The following is a 23,645-nucleotide window of genomic DNA, read 5'->3' as shown; positions in this document are numbered from 1 at the left end:
TTTAATAATCTGTTATTTGAAACTGGGAATATTCACTGAAAGAGGGTGTACTTTCTTTTTACTGTGCCTGTGAGTTAAGGTTCACTTACTTCTCTGTGGGGTTTGCTCTTCATGTTGAGTTCCTGGACTTTGATGCAGCTGGTTTTTATTTAAAATCCCACAAACGCAGAGAAAGTTTTACAAAGTAAAAAAAAACTCCTTAGAGATTTAAAGTGATTTCAAAACAATCAAAATGTTGCAAAGCTGCATCTAATATGGACGGAAAGATGACAGAACAGAAGCCAAAACTATTCTACAAAGATTAAAAATAAAAAATGTTTTAAACAGAAATTTATATAAAAAAAAACCAAACAATGTCCATCAACTTTAAAAGATTTGACTCTTAATGTCTCAGATGTTTCTGCAAGTTCATAAAAAACTTTTCAAATAACCAAAGAATTATTTGTTTTTCTTTGGTAAGTCGCTCATCTTGACAAAAAAAAACTTGCAGTATTTATGTATTTTCTTGAGTCCTTTAATGAACCAAAATACATTTTGCTCAGTTTCCTCAGTTTGACACGTTTGTTCTTAATGATTATTTTCCAACTCAAACTCTTTCTGAAAATAACATTTTACTGATTAAATGTAATAAAATTACACTCCAATGTGTGTTACAGTGAAATGTGGTGAATCTGCTTGTATTTTCTATCCACTGATCCTCTCAGAGGGAATTCAAACACTTTTTGGGTCAGGAGACAATAAACATTCAGTTATAGTTTATACAAGAGGATTTAGACTGTAGTTAGAGCATAAAGGAGCGGACGGAGGAGGAGTTGATCAATTCAAATATAAAGCAGAGTTGAAATATTCGATCAGTTTCGACCTCTAAATGACCTTCAGACAGCCACACTTTAATCATCCTGTTGGTCAAAAACAAAACATTTCCTAAATATTATTTATGAAAAGTGAAAAAAAATCGAGAAACTGATTTTTCTTTTCAAGTTTTATCTCAGCTGGAGCATAAAAACGTGACGTTAGGAACATTATTTCATGCCGTAATACAACCAGATAAAACTTTATTAATTTCCATTGATGCATAAACAATCTAAAACAGAGTTAAGTCATTTAATATAAAATAAATTGCTCACATATAAGTATTTTCTTTCAGTTTTTACTTTTAATTCTACTAGTATAATGAAACAGATGATTATGGTTTAAATGTCGCCCCCTGGTGGCGACAGAGTTAAAACATAAAATTAAAACATTTACAGGAGAGATAATTACGACATTGTATCAGTCACACAGAAAATAAACTACTTCATAAAATTACACATTTATTCCCTTGATATTCTGACTTTATTCATTTTATATTAAAACTTTATCTTCATATGTTGTAAAATTACAACTTGATTCTTGTGATGACTGTATTTTTCTTGTTATGGCCTTAATACTCCGTCGTAGATAAAATCTCACCTGTGTGTTTTATTGTATTATCAGTATTTGAGGTGATTTCTGACAGCAGGTAATTGATCGTCTAAAGGAAGCGGCAGCGGCGCGAAGGCGTTCGGCTCTCAGAGGTAGTCATCCTCGCTGGACGGCTCGTCTTCATCATCCCAGCTGTACTGGTACCCGTGACTGGGGCCTTCGCCGGGGTCGTCTCCGGGGTCGTCGCCGCTCGCCGTCGAGCTGTCCTCGGATCCCGTCGAATACGCAGAAGGACTGCGGCTCATCCACCACAGCTGGTGGCCGAAGCTCCGCCCCCAGCTGCAGTGCTGACCAATGGGGCGCAGCAGGCGGATGAGCTCGGTGGCCTCCTGCCAATAAGACGTTCACTTACTGTGGCCCCGCCCAGAGCGCTGCTTGTTCATGTTGGTGAGCATCTGACTGATGTAGGAGGTCAACAGGTCGTCCATCTTGTAACCCTGGAAACGCAAAGCATTGATTTCAGTTGATGACCAGAGAGGATCCATCAATCAGCTGATTACGCTTGATTGGCGATCAATAGACCAGATATTGGAAACTGGAAGCATCCAGGAACAACAAAAGAGCAACTAAACCCCAAATCAAAGCTTTTTATTACTGATAAATTGTGTAAGTTAGTGCTTAAAGGTTCTTTCTTTATGTTTCTGTGCAAATTGTGATATTTTCCTGTAAACTTATGTAATTCTACAATATTTTGCCGTAACCCGTCCCAATGCTGCCCTCTTTGGGTTGAATGTGGCTGCTGCAGTCAAATTCTCCTGAAGTTACCACCAGCATAACTGCAGGTGGTAAATGTTGAGTTTGGGGGCGTGGCCAGCAGCTAATTTGGACTTAAAGTGACAAAACGCCCTACAACACCTCAAAATAGGAAGAAGTGAGCAGACTGAAATCTCATTATATACAAATGATTTTCAGCAAAATATTTAATGCATGTTTTGTATAGACCATAGACATATTCTAACCTCCTCCAGGAAGCATTGTTGGTTACCTTTAAGTAATTCTCTAAGTTCAGACATTAAGCTGTCCATTCATGCTATAAAACAACTTCAGTGTTGTTGATTTAAAACTATTTTCCAAAGCAGAGAGAAACAGTGATGGGTAATTTTCAGTGGCCTACCAGTGAAGTCTCACAGAGCAGCTTGCTTCCTCTGACCAGGTTTCCTATGGTGATGTGGAAGTAGGTGTTCCCGCTGCTCCAGTTGGAGATCTTGGTAAAGGGATGGGTGGTCAAGACGTCCTGCAGTACAAAGAAGCCTTTCGGTTTTCCTGCCTTAATAATGTAAAAATTCAACCCTCTGGAATCATGAAGCTCCCCGTCTGAACGGTAAATGATCTGAAGACCAACCTTGGTCTTTGGGTCGATCAGACTGACTCCATGCTTGTTGATGGCGATCAGCAGAATCTCTGGGAAGTTCGGCTCGGTGGTTTGCTACAGAGGAAACGCCATCATGTGAAAATCTATAAACTTTTTCTGTATAGATTTGTTAAAAATGTTACGACCGATGGAAATATTTATTAGAAACTTTGAAATGATAGTAAATAAAAAATTTTGTTGCACAAACCAATTTTGAAACTTGACACCAATTTTGTCTGATTTGGTCTGGTTGACCTTCTGACCTTTAAACGTTTGTTAGTATCTTCAAAGCAAAAGCACCAGTAGTGAAAATTTGATGAGCAAAAACGTAGCAGAGTTGATCAGGTCCGATTTACAATTAAAACAAAAAGCAGATCCGAGAACTCGACAGGCTTCGCTGTGTTTACCTTGACCTCAAAGAAGGCGGAGCCAAAGGTCGGCCATTTATAGATGATCTTCAGGAACATCAGCTTGGCCTCCTCCCTCGATTTCCCAGGCTGCTTGTTGAAGTACGCGATTATAGACTGCAATCACAATTCAGATTAAAAGTTAGCATTTTATTAAACATTACTGCACTTAAAGCTGCAGTATGTAACTTTTATAAAATATGTTTTTTTACATATATGTTGAAACTGTCATCATGTCGAAACAGATCATCTGTGAAAAAATGGAGCTCTTCTGCCTTCTACCAGGGCTAACTAGGAACAACCAATCAGAGTAAGTAGGCGGGTCTTAGCACTGTCAATCACAGTCCCATGTGGCGATGCTCTATGCTAAACTGCAGTTAGCACAGATTGCTGTGCATGCTAACCGTAAGTTGTTACTCTGTCATTAGCACATTTAGCAGCGAGTGCACGAGATAGATTGACAGCGCTAAGCCCCTCCTCCAGGCTCTGATTGGTTGTTTTTGGTGAATTTCTTCAGATGGAAACTGTAGCTCAAAGAGTAGGTGTGGGAGATCAATCTTTACATTAAACTGTCCCGACATGGTGTCAGTTTTAACCAATAAAACATTATTTTTAAAGTTACATAGTGCAGATTTAAAGGTTTTCTGAATGTTTTTACCCTCCTCCAGTCGTCTGGAGACATCTGGCGGATGAGGTCCTGGGGAACCAGCTCACGGAGCATCTTGGGAATCGAAGAAAAGTTGGATTTATTGTCGTCAAACTTCACCCGAAAGATCAGCGCTGCGAGGTGGAAAACCTCCTCCCGAGAACACTTGTGGTAGCCGCGCAAATACTTGGGCAGCTCCTGAGAGGAAGGCGACACAGAGGAGATGTCATGAAACGCAGCATTACGAGTCTCAGGGGAATGATCATCGTCTAACGAGGCCGACCTGGTAATAATGGAAAATAGAATCAGCGAACGAATCCTTCCCAGGAACTGTGCTGGTCCACAGCTTCTTCATGAAGAACACCTGGTAGGTCAGAGACGGGATGATTCCTGCAGGAGATCAAGAAGCGGCGAATCGTCAAAGGCATTTCTGTTCATCTCAAAACCTGAACTTTGCATCAAGTTCACAAAGAAAAGCTCCCCAAAAATGTCTCTGTCTCAGTTTCCAGGCATTTAGAAAATAGAAATAATTTTGATGATTCTAACTAATCAAAAAGAAGAAAAGTTTAGTTCTTTTTTTTTAAAATCTGCATTATTTAAACATATTAGAACAAAAACGTCTCAGTTTGGCAGAAACTAGTTACATTTACTCAAGTAACTTTTTCGAAAGCGTTTCTTTTCTGAGTATTTTTACTATTCTGTACTTTTTACTTTTCTATTTTAATTATAAAGTATTGCTACTCTTGAGTAAAATTACTGAATATAATTAATTCAGTCATTTCACTGAATGAAAAACAAAACTTCACCAGACACACACCTGCAGTTTTTGTTCAACTTAAATTTTATTTATTTTTTGTAACTGAATTATTTTCAATTTGTTCTCTACAATATCAGAATTACCATGGCTTTATATTTTGATTGGTTGGTTTTTAAAATACTAAATGATTAATGTTTTGATCAGTTACTCAGTGCTGAGTAATTTCTTTGATAACCACTTTTTACTTTTACTTGAGTAAGAATATGTTGAATTAGTGTTACTTTTGTAGCTGTTTTAAACATAATTAAGTATTTCCAAGCTTTCAGCGGATGCAGGAACAAACCGTCTTTAGCTGGTCGGGATTTCTTGATCCAGTCTGTTAAGTGGCGAACAAAGTCGAAGAAGAAATCTCCCTCTGGCACGCTGATGACCTGCAACACGACAGAAATTAATTTATTACAGTTTATTCTTTTATCGTGGTATTACAAACATTTTGCTATAACTTTCAGACGTTAGCAATTCTCATCCCTTTAGGTTGTCGAACTGTTAGCTTGCCATAATTTTCTGTTTGATTGACAGATGTTCAGCTTTGCTCCTGAAAACAGAGTTCATGACCTCTGACCTTTTCTGAGATCTTGACAAAGAGGCTGAACCCTTCGGAGGATTTGAGCAGCAGCCTGGTGGAGATGTTCTGGCAGAAATCCTTCGCCTTGGTGCTGGACTCCACCTCGAACGCCTGCAGGTTCGAGTCCAGGACGGTTAGAAAGCGTCTCAGTCGATGAGCGACGGTTCAATCGCTCCGGGTTTCGCTTCCTACCTCATCGGTGTCGTCTGGGAAGTAAACTTTGTGAAAGATTTGGGTCGTTTTATGTTGAATGGCTTCCACTTCCACCAGGTGAGGGGGATATTTTCTGGACCCGTTCCTGTGAAAAAGGACAACAACAAAAAAATCACATTATTTATTTATTTGCTGATTTCATTTGTTTACAGTTCAAAATGAACACGCCACAAATTTTAAAGGAAAAAACTCTGAAGCAAAAATCTTATGCAGCGTTCCATTTCTATCAAAAGCTAATTCACGATTTCAAAACATCAACCACATACATACATTTTTAAACACAAAACAGGAAATATTTATAAATAAACATGAGAATAAATCAATATGCTTCATTTTACCTTGATAGAATTTTATATTTTATTATTTTCTTAAAAGTCCAAATTAGTTAAACACCAGAAGGCACATCAGAAATAAATCAGTTTTCTTTATTGGGGCTGCAACTAACAATTATTTCAGTTATCGATTATTCTGATGATTATAAGACAAAACAAATAAGATAAATATGCAAACAAGCAAATCAATTTCTAAATAAAGAATCTAAACATTTTACCTCTCAGAATGAAACACAGCATTACTTTAGTGAATGCTGATATGTTGAATATTTTTTGATGAACTGACTAGTAATTGGAGGTAAAGGTGCTTAATATGAATTTTCTTTTACTGAATTTGAACCAGATGAAGCTAAAACTGTTTTTTTTTTCTTAAATGCAAAATGTGTTTTGTTTTTTTACATAGTTTTGGCTTAATTATTGGTCTGAATATGTTACTCCCTCAGCCCAGGGTCCGTTCTTTAGTCTGTAAACTACAGTTAGCGATTAGTTGATTACTAAGTTAGTTGACAATTATTTCAATAATTGATTAATCATGATTAATCATTTCAGTTTTAGTTTTAGTAATACAATGTTCATCAAAAATGTATTTTTTTTGGAAAATAAAGAATTTTTTTTTTTTTAGGCGTTTTAAGAGCAAAAACCTCCTCATATTTTTAGAGATTTGGTCCCTCAAACAAAATTTAGTGTGTTTTGTGTAAAATAAGAGCAGAGATGCCGTTAGTTTTACCGGAGCGCTTTGTGCAGCCTCTGCATGCAGTCTCCAGAGAGCGGGTGGTGTCTCTTGGACTGGAGGAACCGCTGGATGTGCGGCAGCAGAACGTTACTGGGAGGAAACAGACCAGTGCACAACCACAGCAGCTCCCAGCCTTTCTCCTCACTATACCTGCAGCAGAGAGAAACTCATGTTCAACTCCTGTTCAGAAAAAAAACTTTATTCTTTTTATTCTAGTTCCTTTTCAAACAAGGTCAAATTCATCACAAACTACAACTCAAGTCTGAAACTTTCCTTCGTGGTAAGTTGTCGCCCTCTAGTGGTCCGTAAGGTACTGCATGTAAACGACTGTTAATTTGTCATGACGTCAACTCAAAGTGCGACGCTACAGTTAGCTTAGCAAAGGATTGTGTTTAAAAATAATAATGGATAAGTGGCTTTCCTTTTAGTGACCTAGTCACAAAAAATAAAACCTGAAGATACCGGTGTTAAGAAAACAAAGTCAGGATTATTTATATGATCGTCTTTCACTAGCAATTTGATTCCTTTGAACAAGTCTCAGTTGGTGAGAACTGTTCTTTGTTTTTTATGACTTTGCTTACTTACAATGCTCCTGTCACACACCAACAGCTATTGTTATTCTTATTTACGTAATAAATGATTTAATAAACACAATAGATAAATACAATAGATAGAAAATGGTGGATAATTTTTATATTTAATGGTGTAAAAGAGGATTTCTGTCAAAGTAACTAAAGTCTATTTTTCTTTTATTGTGCTTCTAAATTACAATTAGCACTAAAATATTATTATTGCACAGAACATTTTGTAGTAAAGAAACTTAGTTTTTGATTTCCATGTTTCACATTTACAAAACAGCACTTCCCCTATTGAGTAGGATGAACAAAGAAAACAACAATAAGTGAGTTAAGAGACGAATGTTTTCATTTCTGGTTGTATAAATGAAGATGTTGTGGGATTGTGGGAAAATTTCAAGCCCGGTGGTCAGTGAGTGTTTGTTAAATGGTCCTCAGCTCTAGAAGTAAACTTTCTGTTTTTAGGGTTTTTGTCAGTTTACACACTTGACGTGATTGTCAGTGAGCTGTTTGATGATCTGACAGAAGATCTCGTCTTTCAGCGGTTCGGCCTTCAGAGCTCCTTCAAAGATCTGGTCTGTCAGCTCGTTGACGGAGCGCGTCCGTTTGGACGGGTAGTCGCCCATGTACTTCATCATCGGTGGGATCAAAGGTCAAGGAGACACAAGACCTGATAAACGTCTTGTTGTTAATCTGTAATTTTGGACAGAAGCCTCCAAACATCCATCAGCCATAAACAGCTGTTATTGTTCTGAATACTGGATCATTCGATAACCACTTAAGCTTATTTCATACAATATTGGAAATACATTAAAAACTACAAACAAATAATTCAAATAATTTTTTTTGGTTAAATCAGAGCATTCCTTTAGTTACGGGTTGATTATTTGTAGCAAAGAATGCAGCTAAGAAAACTATTTTTTATTATCCTATTAACAATTGAATAGAAAAGGTAGTCAACAGGAGATTTTCTTTACAAAATTTAAACAAGGGGAAGGTAAAACTGCCACTTAAGTACTTTTGGGTAGAATGTATTTACAGACAAAGATTTTTTTAAATCTTAAATGTGAAATGTATTTATATTTTTTGCACAGTTTTGTCTTATATGTGTGTTGTTCTTTAAGCCAACAGATTTTTTTGAGTCTCTATGCTCCAGTTTTCAATTAATTGATAACTTTTTCAATAATCGATAAATCACAATTAATGCAATTAATTATTTCTGCCCAAAGAAAAATTAACCCTTTCTATGGTGATAAAGAAACTAACGAACCAGATATCAAGACCCCTCTACACCCTGTAGTATACAAAAGATTTAAATTAATTTATGCATATATTTGTGCCTATATGTATAATTTTGACTCTTAGGGAATTAGAGAAAATCAAAAATGAATTAAAATTTCTTTTAATGCATTTGTAAAGTGATTTAACTCTAGCCACAATCAGCGTCTGCAAGCTTCTGACCAACACAGATTGTCAACCTGACATAAACATTTCTATTACATTTCAGATGAACTCTACTATTAGTTAATGAAGTGGTTCTATTCAATGTAACGAATGAGCCTGTGTATATTTGTAATATTTGTTGTGTTTAAAGGATATCTATGAAGGCCATGCAGGCCTCCTGCGCCAGCTCCTCATGGCCGACGACCTTCTTCAGCAGCGGCAGCTTGAGCGGCTCTCTGGTGCAGCTCCACATCTTGTCTTTCCCTCGATTTTTGGTCACCATCACTCTGCTCAGGGTGTGTTTGGGAGGAGGTCTGGAAATGGCAGGTCATGTCCACAATAGATTAATGAGGATATATTATGAAAAATCCACATTTTGCACATTTTTGTACTTCCTCTTGGACCTCAACTGCTTCTAAAAACAACACAAGCACCTCAAAAAAGCAAGCAGGCATTTTCTGGAAGTAAGTTCCTGTTTTTTGGTGTATGGAAAGTGAGCCGCTACAAAAAAACCCTAAAAGTAACGTCACAAATCAGCAGGCACTGAACTCAACCCCAGCAGAGTTCTGCCCCTTACCATACAACCCCAGCAGAGTTCCGCCCATTACCTAGGAACCCCAGCAGAGTTCCGCCCATTACCATACAACCCCAGCAGAGTTCCACCCGTTACCTAGCAACCCCAGCAGAGTTCCGCCCATTACCTAGCAACCTCAGCAGAGTTCCATCAACCAGTTACTGCATTCTTGTTGGCTGTGCAGGTGGCTCTACTAATGCCTTATTAGTGCTTTTTAAATATGTTCAGCTCTATCATTTTAATATCTGTTTGCAGCAATTTTTATGTGAGTGTAAACATTAAGTTGGTGCCTCCAAGTAGATGTCTCACTCTTTTGTGTTTAATATTTTGCACATAAATAGTCAGGTTGTACACATTTGTACCTGAAATAGTTATAAGAAAACTCCTCAAGAGTGTAGGGTTTCTGTCTGTCATCCGTCTCTGGCAGGATGATCTGAGAACACACCAGTTACTGCATTCTTGTTGGCTGTGCAGGTGGCTCTACTAATGCCTTATTAGTGCTTTTTAAATATGTTCAGCTGTATCATTTCAATATCTGTTTGCAGCAATTTTTATGTGAGTGTAAACATTAAGTTGGTGCCTCCAAGTAGATGTCTCACTCTTTTGTGTTTAATGTGTTGCACATAAATAGTCAGGTTGTACACATTTGTACCTGAAATAGTTATAAGAAAACTCCTCCAGAGTGTAGGGTTTCTGTCTGTCATCCGTCTCTGGCAGGATGATCTGAAACAGAGCCAGCTGGGAAATCTCCTCTGATTGGTCTGGTGTCATGGTAATAGGAAAATATAAAACAAGCAAACCTAATTTACTGTAAACACTTAAAAAAAAAACATCAGGAGGTTTCGTGTGCGATTTATTTTTTCACCTACCACTACTTCTGGTTGGGGACGAGTCATGGATGGCAGAACGTAAACAGAGCCAGCTGGGAAATCTCCTCTCTGATTGGTTCGTTCGTTAATGCCATGCGTCCAACCGGAGTTGAGGACCTGCTCGCCGGTATCCTGGTCCAAAATGATCAGGTCGCCCTTCAGAAAGCTCAGGAAGGTCGACTCCTCACCTGCAGCAGGAAGACAACATCAACACACCTTAATGTGAGGATGAGGAGATAAATACATGCGTCACATCGGCCATCTTTAAATCCACACAATTAACAAGCTGTATAAAACTCTTTAAGGAATTGAAGTAAAATTTACTGAGCAGAAACTAATTTAAATTATTTCCAATGAATAACCATGAATTTCTAAAATAAAATAAGTTAGAAACTTCTGTGTCTCTGGAGCTTGTAATATAATTTTCCAATTGTCAATATTGCAGAAGAGAATTACAGATATTTGGGACACACAACAAAAGAACGAACAAAAGCATGAAAGCCTTGGTGATCTATGGAACTATAAAACTACCAAAACTAATACGATAATTTTTACTTAGGTTGATTTTTTCACCTTACAACATCTTCATGCTTGTAGTTTTGGCCAGTATCTACGTATCCATTGTGTCATTTCCTGTGTTAGATTATAGTATTTTCTTAATGCAATATAAAAAAAATAAGGTAAAAATATATTTTAAAACACAGGAAAACAGCCAATATTATGTGTAGTAAAAGCACCAAGTCACAAGGTTTTCAGTTCAGACTGCAATAAGGTGGGCCGCGAAAACGTCGGATTTGGGTCAAAGCTGTGGGAACGCAGCTCAGGACTTACCAGCGTTGGAGCTGTCCTGCAGCGCAACCACGAACTTTGACCTCTGCCTCAAACCCTCCAGAAAGGTCACCACTAAGTCCCGGATGTCTTCTGCGTTGTTGGAGGTGAAGGTGAACTCTTCTCCCTTGATGGTTGCCAAAGTGAAACTCTGACCCTGCAGCTTTCCTCCCCTGTAAAACCAAAAGCAGGTCAGATTCTGGACGTGAACGCTCGGGTCCGGGTCGGTTTGGGTCGAGGAGGAAGAGCGATGACCTGCTGCTGGAAACCGCCATGATTTCTGGGAAGGAGAGTTCCAGCAGGACCTGCTCCTGTTCGTCAACAAAGTAAACGCCGGTCCAGTTGACGGCAACGATCAGGTCGTTTTTAGGCAGACTGGGACCTGAGAGCCAAAAACAACAGGAAAAGAAGGAACTTACTGGTTTCCACTAAAGAACAAGATGGGGTTTTTTTACATGGAAGAGGATCAAATTAAGCTGCTAGTTGCATGATAAAACCAAAATTTAATTCTGGTGATGAACATTTTCATTGTCAATTTTATTTATGTGTTGGTTGTGTGTCAAGTTTTTATTTCTTTCCTATTATTTTTATTGTTTAGTGTTTTGTTTTGGACATTTAAAATGTCTTCCAGTTCCAGCATTCTGTAAAAATTAAAATTTATTCATCTTTCAGAGGGAAAACTTGTAATAATATTATCATGTTTGTTGAAAATGGTTTCAAAACAACAATTATTGTTTGTCCCAGTAATAACTGCTTTAATAAAACATGTATCCATGTCTATATTATCTATATTTACATCTATCTATATTTATCTCATGATGTAAAAGATCCTCATTAGGCCTGTTGCAATTTGCAATAAAACAATTAATCGCATTATAAATTAAAACAAGTGCAATAATTTCCAATTACTTGGTTTATTGTTTTTCTCTTTCTACCAAAAATTGGATGATAGTTTTCAGTCTGTTGTTTTGGTCTCAACCAGCCCTTTTTTAAAAAGGACAATTTTGTTTAGTGAGACTTTATAATTTGTTGATTTGTTTGTTTATTTTGGACATTTAAAACATCTGCTAGTTTCAGTGATGCATGTTCATTAGAATTTAAGGTTTGTTGATCTTTGAGAACGTGTTATTGCATTATTATACCATTTTATTAGTTGAAAATGGTCTCATAACAATATTATCATTTATCGCAATGACTTCTGACACAATTTCTTATCCACAATAAAAAAATTTGTTATCATGACAGGTTTTAATAAAACATAAATTTCTTTAATCTCTGATGATGTAGAAGGTTCTGACCTGAGAACCTGAACGCTTCATAAAAACGGGAGAACAGCAACGGCCACTTATGGCGAGCAAAGTCCACCACTTCCTCCTTCACCTTCTGAGAGTCGAACCTCTTCTGGGTGTAAATACCCTGAGTCAGCAAAACAGAGACGTTATAACAGAAAATAAATCCTTTAAACTTCAGGAACTGCAGACAGTTCAGCCTCTACAACCTCTAAATGCGTTTCCTTGTACCTTTTTGTGTGCAGCCATGATGAAATGAGCCCACTTTTCCACCGTCTTGGACGTGCCGATCTCTCTGTCCGGGACGTAGGACGGGATGAGGCTCAGCAGGCGGTCCAGAAGAATCTCCGAACCGTAATCAACATAATACTGCTGCGAGGCCAGCTCCGCCAGGTCGTCCTGGAGACACAGAAACACAGAGGTCAAGAGGTCACAGAGGGAAAGAAACTTTGATTTGTCCTACTCAATTCTGATCTATTAACTTTAATAGATTATAAGATCACAGAATAGAATAGTCCTTTATATTAATAAAGAGTGGGAAAATTCACTCGTTGCAGCAGTACAGTAACAAAATAAACCCCATTGAATATAAATATCTAAAAACATAATAAACTGCTGTATGTTAATTACTCCACAAATCTGGAACAAACTTACAGAAAAATTGTAAAACAGCCAAAACAGATTTAGATTTAAGAGTTCCCTTAAATCTAGACTAAAACCCACCTGTTCAGAGACACTTTTGAAACATTAATCAACATTTTGATGTGTAATGATGTGCTTGACAAAATGCGACGCTTCAATTGCTGACTGGGTTCTGTTGTGTGATTTCAAACACTTCAAAATGCCTTGTTGCTGAAATGTGCTATTCAAATAAACCCGACTTGAATTGAAAGCATATTAATAAGGTGTCTACAGATAAAATAAAGTTAAAAGAAACCTGGAAATCTTTGCGATGTTGTTTTGCATGTGATTTATTGAAAGTGTGATGGGATTTCAGTGTTTTATAAGGGTTTCTGCAGGTTCCACCAACTCAAATTTAAGACTTTTTAAAATCTTTATTAATTAAATGTAAAGCCTCTATAATGACAAAAAATGTACAAAAGAAAATCCCAACTTATAGAAGTAATAGGAGCTTGTTTTAAGTAAATAATTCTTCAATATAAATTAAAAAGTACTAGTTCCCTTGGCATATTATTTCACTGAGAACAAAGAAAACCATCTTGTTGTAAGTGAAAAAATCTGCCAATGGAACTAGTACTTTTTAATTTATATTCAATAATTACTGACTCCGATGTCTTGCTGAAAAGTTACCTATAAGTTAGTTTTGTCTTGGTGTTTGCACGAGAAACTAGCTATAGATACTTAGTAAGAGTTTGTGGTTTTAATTTTAGATTACTTTTTACATTCCCGTGAAGCTTAAAATAAAGCTAGTCACCCTGTCGCAGCGGTATTCCCCAAACTTGACGCCTCGGACGACCTGCTGGTAGATGAGGTTTGTAGCCACTTGGTCTTCGGTTGGGCTGTGCCACGGCGTGAAGATCTCCTTCCTGAAGAACAGCCTCCAGGGGGCGTTCCTCTCCTGAGCGCCCTGCTCCTTGGCGTACTGCTCGCACTGCGACACGGCGTCCATCACGTGATCGTTGCCGCTGCCTAAAGACGAGACCTGCAGGAGGAGGGGAGGGTTGTCACGGCAGCAGCGTTAACAAAAGAGATTATAAAGAGAGAAGAAATGGAGAGAAAATGAGAAAGAGAAAAAATAAACAGAGAAGAAGAATAGAGATAAGTGTTGGATGCATGGGTGGGTGGATGGATGGATGGATGGATGGATGGATGAAACAAAAACATCCATCCAATCATTAAATTCACCTCGTGAATTTAATGATTCACGAGGTGAATCATTAAATGTTTCACCTCGTTTCATTTAAGAATCAATCATTAGAGTAACTGATGGTTGATTAATCCATTAAAAACAGCAGATATTGCATCTGGAAATGAGGATCAGCAGTTTGTGGCCCGACCTTGTCGAACAGAGCGATGTACAGAGAGAAGCCGAAGCGGTCCTTCAGGTTGATCTTGTCGGACAGAGCGTTGCAGAGCTCCTTGGCTGTCGTTCAGATGGGCTTCTTGGACTTGGTGGCCTGAGTGTTGATTTCAGAACTCAGGTCAAACTGATTTCCACTGAAAACCAAAATGATGCTGCAGCTTGAAGCAGATCGGTGCGTTCATACCTGCAGCTCCAGCCAAGATGGAGGCTGTGTTCGCGTCCCGTTCACAAATGTTCGCCTCAGCCTTTCTTCACAGTAAGGAGCGTAACCCGGCGGCCCGCTTCTGATGAAGTTTCTCAGGTACTACGGACAGAAAACCTTCATGAAGCCGTGCTTTATTCAGTAAACTAAAGTTTATTTTAGGTCACTGTTTTGATTCTGACCTTTAAAAATTTGTCTGATGGGGCAAAGCAGCCGACACACAGCGAGACGAGGATCCAGCCGCGCGCGTGAGAACTCTTGGATGGGTTCTGACTCAGCTGCTTACAGATCTGACAGTAGATCTCATCCCTGACACACAAACACACACACACACATAGTCGTGTTTTCATCACTTGTGGGGACTTCACATAGATTTCCATTAATTTCTACAGCCTAACCCTTACCATAATCCTAACCCTTACCATAATCCTAACCCTTACCATAATCCTAACCCTTACCATCACATACCTAACCACTAACCCAAAAACAATTTCCCTCATGGAGACCAAGAAAATGTCCCCATATGGAGCAATGGTCCCCGTAACCCCACATTGTAGACAGAAATAGGTTCCCATAAGGATATGAAAACCTGGTACACACACACACACACACACACACACACAAGTTCATATTTCTACCCACTTCATATTACTGAACAGTAACTGGATTTATCCCAAACCCAAACATTACCCTAACCCGGGGTTGTCCAAAGTGCGGCCCGGGGCCATTTGCGGCCCTCAAAATGATTTTGGGCGGTCCTTCACCACAATCTAATAATGGCCTAAATGTGGTTTGCCAGTTCAGGAAGAAAGTTTAATACAGATACCCACTAAAAAACAGTTTTAGAGTACAAATTTCATTAAAAAAAAAACCAATTTAACATTCACAAAGGAAACCATAAGGTGCAACACAAGCATTCATCCAGGTTTTTGCTAACATGCAACAACTTTTACTAAAATGCAGACCTGATCATGGCCGCTTAGTACATCTGGCAAAATAAATCAAGAGTGCACCTTGTTACTGAAAAGACAAAAAAATAAAATAAAATAAAATAGCTAATGGTTGGTTGTTGATTTTTTTTTATCTGGAAAATCTTTTAGGTCCTTTTTAATCTACAATGATTTTCAATGGCTACAGAAATCTTACACCTTTGATTATTTTATTAAAATGTTGAGTCAAGTTTTTAGTTGAACTGGTAATGATAATAAGACAGTTTTTGTCATTAGAATTGAAATATTTTTGGCACCCCTGCCACAACTATTACCAGTATGCAATGGTGTTAAGCATTTGCCCCCTTCCTGATTTTCTTTTTTTTTTACATTTGTCTCACTACATTTTCTCGTTTAATAATAAACACCTTAAGTTAAAAACTGTTTTATTATATTTAAATTTAAACTGGTTTGATTTTCTAAAACAATGGAATGTGACAAACAAAAAAATAGGAACTCAGGAATGAGGCAAACATTTTTCACATGTCTGTAAAAAGAGGTAATACTCCATTATTATATTATAATTTTGATTAAAATTTTGATTTATTGCGACAACAATGAATTTCAACTGACGACATCTGGAAACCTCAAAAATTTATTTTCTGATTGCTACTTTTATTATTTTCTGCTTTCAAAGGAGCATCGATAAATATCAGTAAATTGAAGAAGACTAATAACTGCAGTGACTGTGTGATGAGAATCACACAGCCTTATGTAACTGATGTACTGAAGAAACCTAAATCACAACAGATGATCTTTACAAGAGCAGGGTTTGAGTCTGTTACAATTCCCTAAGAAACAAAAGAAAAAACAGCAAAGATACAATAAATGTCTCTAAATAATGTGGTAGAATCTTGAGTCTTTATCCCCCATCCCTATTAGATATTTTCAATTGTATCAAATTAAAATGTAAAATTATGTTCAAATCACTTTACTTAAACACAACATCGATTATCAAATTTCAACACAAAGAAAATATTAGAATATGTTGAAACAAAGAAAAAACATCTAGATACACTGCAGGCGATAAAAACAATGAAATCTGGTTGAACTGAAAAACCTTCGTTCTTCCTGACCAGTTTGACGAAACAAAAACTGAACCAAGCTTTAATGTTCTCCACAGACCTCAGCGTCGGCCTCAGGATCCCGTTTCCGATGATGAAGTGAAGTTTCTCCAGGTTGGAAGTCGGCCGATCTTCCAACATGCTGTTGCCGTGGAGACCGTACTCGCCATCATTGAGGCGCTTGGTGACCTGAAACGCATAATGCCTTGTTTTCTATGTGTTGTTTTTTTTTTCTACTCTCTAAAAGCGGACCTCCCTCTCCGCCTCCAGACGTTTTACCTCCTCTGTGATCTTGGATTTCTTCTTCAAGGTCAGGGAAACCAGTTTGTGTCGGACGCTGTTTTTCTTCAAGCTTTCAGAAGGTGTTGTCTCAAGGAGAAAAAAAACAAACAACTCTAAAACAAAACACTATAAACGATGAAGTTTGTTTGGCAAAAGTAAATAAAGTGTTGATAAATAAGCAATAGAATTTAAATTTTACACACTTGTATAGGTTTTCCTCTCATTTCTGGCACAATATTTTCTGCTTACATTCTTATGTTTGGTGATCAATATTAGATTCAGTTTTTGTCTTCACTGTTGACTGTAAAAATGACTGTTACATGTAACGCTACGTTCACACAGCAGGTCTTGATGCCCAGTTCTGACTTTTTGCTAAAGATCGTTCATACTGCTGAATAATGGAAGCACAATTAGATTTCTGTATGAATGTTTACATCCCCAAAGAGCAGAAGAAGAACGTTGACGTCACACTGCAGCGAAAGTAATAGAGTACTTGAATTTTCACAATAAACCGAGACTATCGTCTTTTATTCCTAATTTTTAAATAATAATAAATCCAGAATAACTAAGCTGTTTAAATTTTGACCTCTTGACCTCTCGACCTCACCTCCCCCTCCCCCTGCAGCGCCTGCAGCTCCCTCTTGTGGGTTTTCTTCCCCAGCGTCTCGTAGATCTTGGTCATGATGGGGATCTTCTCGCTCCCGTCGCTGATCGCCGTGTGGTACTTTGGCTCCGGTAGATCTCCCATGAACCTCAGCACCGTGATCCAGACGGCCAGCGCAGCCTCACAGGGGGCAAAGGTCAAACACATTTCATCAGGTTCCAATGGAAAAACGTTACTCAAAGGAAAGTCTTAATTCGCATTTACCTACTTTTGATCAGAACGAGCTGAGCTGATGGTGTTTAACATTTACGTGGAGACAGAAGTGAATCCAACAAACGATTATTTTAGTAATCGATTATTCTATTGATTTTTTGATGATAAACTGATTAAGCGAATAAGAAAATTTCCATATTCTGCAGATTTTTCCTTTAAGCACTTAAGGCTTTTTTATACAATACCAGAAATATGTAAAAAAAAAAAATGTAAATAAACAAACAGTAAAAATTTTTTTTTATTAGAAAAACATTTATTTTTGCCAAAAATGAAACATTTTTAGGCAAAAATATTTCTTGGAATATTTTTGAACACTAAAATGCAAATGGCCTTTTTTTGAGTGTGTATGCTGTAGTTAACGAATAAGTGATTACTGAATTAGTCAACGATTATCTCAATAATTGATTATTCTTGATTAATTACACTGATCGTTCCTAGAGGCAGACTGTGCTTTAAAGGAAGTTCTGCTCAGAGTTCAAAGTTTACAAACTGAACCAGCTGTTAGAAATATTTAGTATATTATCTTATGTTTGCTGTGATCTTATATTCACTGTGTTTGATGTGTGAAGTTGTTGTGCTGTTTCTTCCCATTGCTCTGTGAGTTTTCAGCTCCTGCCTTGCAGCAGAAGGAATTAACAGGAACTGAACTCAACCGTCGCCCCGTAGGCGCGGCGTGTCTGCACTCAAGATGACAGAAGAAATAACTGTAGAAACGACGATGCCATGTAACTGACTTTAGATAACAAAATAAGTGTGTAACTAGGGACCGCCCCTAAGGAAATAAAAAGGGAGAGTATGGCAGAATAAGCTTCAGAGGAGAAAGAAATTGAAACAAAAGCACATTTTCTCCTTGTCTCTCCTTGCAAAATAATCTAAACTCTCGTCTTTCTCCTTTTTGTGTGGTGTTTAAATGTTTCAGGTCGTTTGAACCTGACTCCAGCCTCATTTCGCTCAGTGCAATCCGGTTAGTGAAATATTTTGCATCATCTGATGAAAGTTTAGGTTTAAGTCACCACTAAACCTTCTGACCGGCCACATTCCTCTGTTAGGAGTCAGACCAGCTGATCAAAACTCACCAGCTGATCTCCCTCGTCCTCGTGGAACAGCAGCGGCTGCTTGAGAGGCCGTCGAACGTAAGTGTGTGTGGTGGTGCCCTGGAAGTAGGTCGCTGCGTATTTGGCGAACTTGTACTCCGATAAATCCTCCTCTTCGTCATCTTCAGGGAGAGGAAGAGCCTCGTCCAGATCCTCCTCCACCAGCTCATGATGGGAGTGCTCCAAGTCCTGGAGAGGAGACGGGGAATCAGTCCCTGACCGATAAAACTCTTTGATCAATCTTTAAGAGGTTTTATGTACAAAACTGAAGTTCACTGAATATTTTCCCTTTTTCTGTGTAAAAAAGTAAAGAAAATTCCATACATAAGTCAGACTGCAGATTTGAAAAAGCTTTAGTTTTACCCAAAACACTTAAAAACAAAAACAGAAAGAGCAAGATAACAGAAAATACAATGAAAACTTTGTGAGAAATACACACATTTAAAGGAAATTTCTAAGTTTCTAAGTCTAACTTATGATGAATTTTGGACCTTTTGTAAACTATTTTATTAGATGACATTTATTGTGGACGTAAAAAGAAATTTTTTGTTGAAGACGGCTCTGTGGATTTTAGGACTTATGACTGAATCATGAACATATAACTAATTGGTGTTAGAGGTGCACTGATTGCAGTTATCTGGCCGATTACCTTCCGATTCAGATTTTGGCCGATTGACACTGTGATAATAAAAGGTGCTTCATTGAGGTCAGTTTACCTCGAATCCGACCGGCGCCTGACCTTCCTGGCCCGGTAACGAGTTCGTCGTCCCCAGGAAGCCGAACATCTTGTCCACCATGTCGGAGTCGTTGACGGGCTCCAGCCGAGCCTTCTCCATCTGCTCCACCAGCTCCTTTTTCTTACGAGTTTCCTCCTTCTCCTTCTTCTCCCGCTCAGCGTCCTCTTTAGCCAGCTGGGCCAGCCGCTCCTGGAACAGGAAATAAACGGATGCATGAACAGAAATGGTACCAAAGGCTCAATGCTTAAAACAGAGCTGGAGGCGCCAACAACACTTTTATTTATTCTGTGAACTTCAGAAAGATAAAGTAAATAAGGTTAAACATTCTCCTACATGTGTCTAGATGTGTCTTTAGTGTCATAAATGTCACCTGATGTTTGCGTTCAGCCTCAGCTTTCGCTCTTTTTGCAGACATTTGGTTCCTCAGTTTTGTTTCTTCAGCCAGACGCATCTTCTCGGCCTCCAGCCTCCTGCGGTACTGATTAGTGGAAAGTGAGGAAAAGAAATGAAGAGTGTTGTAGAAATTTAAAGCATGACGTACCAGATGAGTGCATGTTTTCACTTTTTTTAAGTCAACAGAAATAAACCCAGATCTGGTCGACTGATCATGATTTTCAGTAGTGACTCACCTCTGACCTCATAATTAGTTTTTTAGTTGTGAAACAGCTGTAGCTGTATGGCAAGCTATTTTAACATAAAATCTGTCCCACCACTTACATTCCAGATATCTAAAATTAGTTTATCACCAGATGTATTTCTAAATTAGTGCTTATATTTTGAGTATACAAAATACCTATTTGAGATCTCTCTGATTGCTTTCTGGTTGGTATAAATGACATCAGATTTACTACTAATTTGTACAGATGTTTAAATTCAAGATATCTAAAATTAATTACTGTTTCTCTGAATCATATATTTCAGATAACAAAAATTAAATTATGACCAGTCATACAGTAAATTTAAGTTATCTCTTTTTGTTCTGACTAGTCATAATTCTAATTTAAAAAAATATTTTCATTAGGAGACATATTGATTTGATTAGGACAAATTAAAATGAAAGCAAATGAAAACAAGTAACGACTAGCCAAAATTAGATTATAGATATCTGGAACGCCAATTGAAAATTCCTTTAAAAAACTAATTTTGACTAATTCAGTTTGACATATTGTAATTACAGATGTGTGATCTTTCAAATAACAAATTTGTTGATGTCATTACATCTTGAAAGGAATTTTGACTCGTCAAAATGTAATCAAAGATATCTTGAATTATTATTTTTACTAGTCAGAATGTGAATGCAGATATCTTAAATTACCATGCAGGACAGTAAAGATGTAGTTAGGTCTGGTGAAAGCTCATTTTTAGAAATCTAGAATGTAATTACAGACAGTCAGATTAAACTGATTTTGTGTTTACCTCGCCCTTTAGTCTCTTGTACAGCCGGCGAGCGATCATGCCTCTGGTGTACGCCTGGATGGTGATGACAGCCCACAGCCGGTGCCTGAACGCCCGACGCACCAGGAAACCTCGGCAGCGGCCCTGGAAACCCGTGATTCGCTGGCGGGCCACATGGTAAGACGCACACAACTTCCTGGAACGAACCAGAGCCTGGAGGCGAGAAAAGCCCGCTCGCATCTGTCGGGACGAAGGAAAGAGAGGAAGAGGCTTTTAGCTTCGTGATTTTTGGTATTTTTATTTATGCTTCTGTGTGTTAGGGCTGGGCGACGTGGCTCAAAAATAAAATCTCTTTATTTCGTACCAAATTCAATTCCCGATTTTAACTTCTGTGAGCTGACCTGCATTGAAAGTCCAAAAGATTTGAGGCTGTAAAACACAGGCTGACGTCACTCTGAACTGGGGCTACAACTAGCGATTATTCTGATGATTAATCTGATTTTTTATTTTTATTTGCTACATTGTGCAGATTTTACATTTAACCACTAAAAGAATTTTTTGCACACATTAAAAGATGTAAATAAACAAATAATTCAATCCCTTTTTAAATAAGAAAATAAAAATTTTATTACCTAAAATGCAATGACATAGAATAACTTTAGTGAGCACCTGATAGTTTGTAGATTCATCTTCTAACATCAATGTGTGAAAAAGCTCAGCCCTTTCTGCTTGACTTAACAATGGCTTTTTTTAGTCGCTATACTCCTGTTAATTAATTGATTGCAAAATTAGTTAACAATTAATCGCCATTAATTGACATGATGCCGGAAAGAAATGGATCTAGGCCTGCGGCCGACCTAATGTCCAGTTGAATGAAACTGTGATCGACAGCAACTAACACATGTTTGTCTCCATGAAGGAAACTGGTAGAAAACATTAAATTTTTTGTCACGACACTTATTGGATGTCAAATCAAAGATCAGTAAGTGAAGTTATACTTGATTTTATGTATGTAGATTCCAACTGTTGCTCTATGGCAGCGTGAAACCATGTGCTGCAGTAACTGCAGTATTTACATCTAACCACATTTTTATGCTAATATGTATTTTTAAGTATTTTCCTGAAGACAGATTTTCACAAGCAAGTATTATTTAAGTCATTGCTCACCCGCTTTATAGGTGCAAAATGCATCTGACACAGCTTCCCTACTTTGAGTAACACATAATCAAGGACTACATTGATTAAAAAAAAAAAATTATATTTTCCTAAAATAAAATTTTCAAAACCAAAAAAATGATTTAATCAATAGAATTGGTTTGTCGCCCAGCCCTAATCTGTGAAATCCATCCTCACAGCTCCATAGCTCTTTCTGCACAGGTAGCCTCTCCATGTCTTCTGGATCAACATCGCCGACTTCCTCATCCTCAGGAAGTTAGATCTGATTAAAAAAAAAAAAGAAATTATAAAAAATGTTAAGATTTGCCTTTAAGAATTAATAATCTCTCCTTTACAAAATAGCTCAAAATCTTCCAAGTCAGGTTTTACATAGAATATTTCAGAAACAAGACAGTTCAAAATACTTCACTCCATAAAGACAAATGGGAAACAAGGAATAAATATAACATTTTCTCAAATACAGATATGTATGGTTATTCAGGTGATAAATTTGCAGAAGGTTTAATTAATTTGTTTAAAAGAATGTCGAGTACCTGTCCTTAAAGCCCCGCACCACCTTCTGGATGAGGATGACCTTGTCTGTGATGGCTTTATCTCTCTCGATCTCCAGCAGCATGTCATGATGATCCTAAACCAACATTAAAACAATACAAACTAATGATTTCACCTCTGTTTCTCACTTCTGACACCATGTGTGAACTTGCTGCAGAAAAAAAGCAAAGTTTGCACAAATTCAGCACATAACACATAAAAATGCCAGGAAACATCTTTAATACAAAGCTTTGATGTTGCAGATTTTAACTGACTAAACAGACAAAAGAAGTTTAACACACTGAAGCTGTTTCCTCCAGTGACCTGAGCCAGTCCTGAGGAGGAAGCGGTGTTACTTCCCTGCACTTTCTCCTTCCTGTTGAACTTTCTGTCCAGCTGAACACCAACATCTGACACTTGAGTATGTCATTTTACTCTCAAACTAAAATCCTCAACTTTCCACATGTTTATCAGCACACCGGGGTCATGTAGACCTAAGACACACACATATCAAAAAGGAATGTGCTGTTTTTTTCTCCCCCTAAAAGTCACTGTTTGGTAGTTTAACGATTAATTAAATCTGCAGTAACTAACAGAACTATTACTGCTAAAATTACTACTTTTATCCAAATAAAATAATATGAAGTCTGAAGCAAATGTTCTTAATTAGTTGACATGAAGCTGTCTTTGACTAAATGAGCAGCACATTTTGCCATGACAGAAATGAAACTTCAAAAGAAACAAGAAATAGTTTAGAAAACAGAATTGAAAGTGATAAAACACATCTGTAAAAATCAAATATTTTCTTTAAACAAACTCTAGGTCGCCTAAAACATCTGATACGTTGGTGAGTTGTGAATGCACAAACAAACTCTGATATGGGCCAAAAATGCAAACTCAGATTGTCTGACTACAGCGCAGGGCATTCTGGGTAAATAGAATCAAAACAAACGCGCTAGTCTAACACCAGCAAGATAAATTGGTCTTTTATTGAAGAGAAATCCCACAACCACTAAAATCTGACATCAATCCATTTTTGTTTACATTTCTTGAAGAAGGAAGTTTGCTCATGTTGTTTTCTTCTTTCTTAGGTGGCTTTTGTTGCAGCGCCCCCACAGGTGAGGAGGAAAACAGGTTTCTTAAAGGGT

General features: G+C 37.7%; 1 protein-coding gene across 1 annotated transcript in view; it reads right to left on the bottom strand.

Moving 5' to 3' along the window:
- Nucleotides 1-498: 498 nt before the first annotated feature.
- The window catches only part of myo7aa (myosin VIIAa), a 55,489-nt gene continuing 32,342 nt past the window's right edge, over nucleotides 499-23,645 (bottom strand). Inside the window, 31 exon segments of the mRNA XM_044118683.1 lie at nucleotides 499-1,901; nucleotides 2,579-2,698; nucleotides 2,807-2,890; nucleotides 3,223-3,339; nucleotides 3,881-4,066; nucleotides 4,152-4,258; nucleotides 4,969-5,056; nucleotides 5,248-5,361; nucleotides 5,443-5,548; nucleotides 6,523-6,678; nucleotides 7,590-7,743; nucleotides 8,703-8,860; nucleotides 9,773-9,920; nucleotides 9,986-10,177; nucleotides 10,821-10,990; nucleotides 11,073-11,199; nucleotides 12,116-12,233; nucleotides 12,338-12,505; nucleotides 13,542-13,769; nucleotides 14,125-14,244; nucleotides 14,335-14,454; nucleotides 14,535-14,661; nucleotides 16,467-16,594; nucleotides 16,685-16,774; nucleotides 17,295-17,471; nucleotides 18,641-18,847; nucleotides 19,375-19,584; nucleotides 19,766-19,873; nucleotides 20,812-21,030; nucleotides 22,144-22,228; nucleotides 22,500-22,594. Of these exon segments, the coding sequence (XP_043974618.1) occupies nucleotides 1,809-1,901; nucleotides 2,579-2,698; nucleotides 2,807-2,890; nucleotides 3,223-3,339; nucleotides 3,881-4,066; nucleotides 4,152-4,258; nucleotides 4,969-5,056; nucleotides 5,248-5,361; nucleotides 5,443-5,548; nucleotides 6,523-6,678; nucleotides 7,590-7,743; nucleotides 8,703-8,860; nucleotides 9,773-9,920; nucleotides 9,986-10,177; nucleotides 10,821-10,990; nucleotides 11,073-11,199; nucleotides 12,116-12,233; nucleotides 12,338-12,505; nucleotides 13,542-13,769; nucleotides 14,125-14,244; nucleotides 14,335-14,454; nucleotides 14,535-14,661; nucleotides 16,467-16,594; nucleotides 16,685-16,774; nucleotides 17,295-17,471; nucleotides 18,641-18,847; nucleotides 19,375-19,584; nucleotides 19,766-19,873; nucleotides 20,812-21,030; nucleotides 22,144-22,228; nucleotides 22,500-22,594 (4,320 nt within the window). The 3' untranslated portion in view covers nucleotides 499-1,808.

This window comes from Gambusia affinis, linkage group LG06 (genome assembly GCF_019740435.1).
Source record: "Gambusia affinis linkage group LG06, SWU_Gaff_1.0, whole genome shotgun sequence".
NCBI classification, from domain to species: Eukaryota; Metazoa; Chordata; class Actinopteri; order Cyprinodontiformes; family Poeciliidae; genus Gambusia; species Gambusia affinis.
The sequence above is the reverse complement of the archived record's forward strand: the minus strand, read 5'-3'. Positions and strand labels throughout refer to the sequence as shown.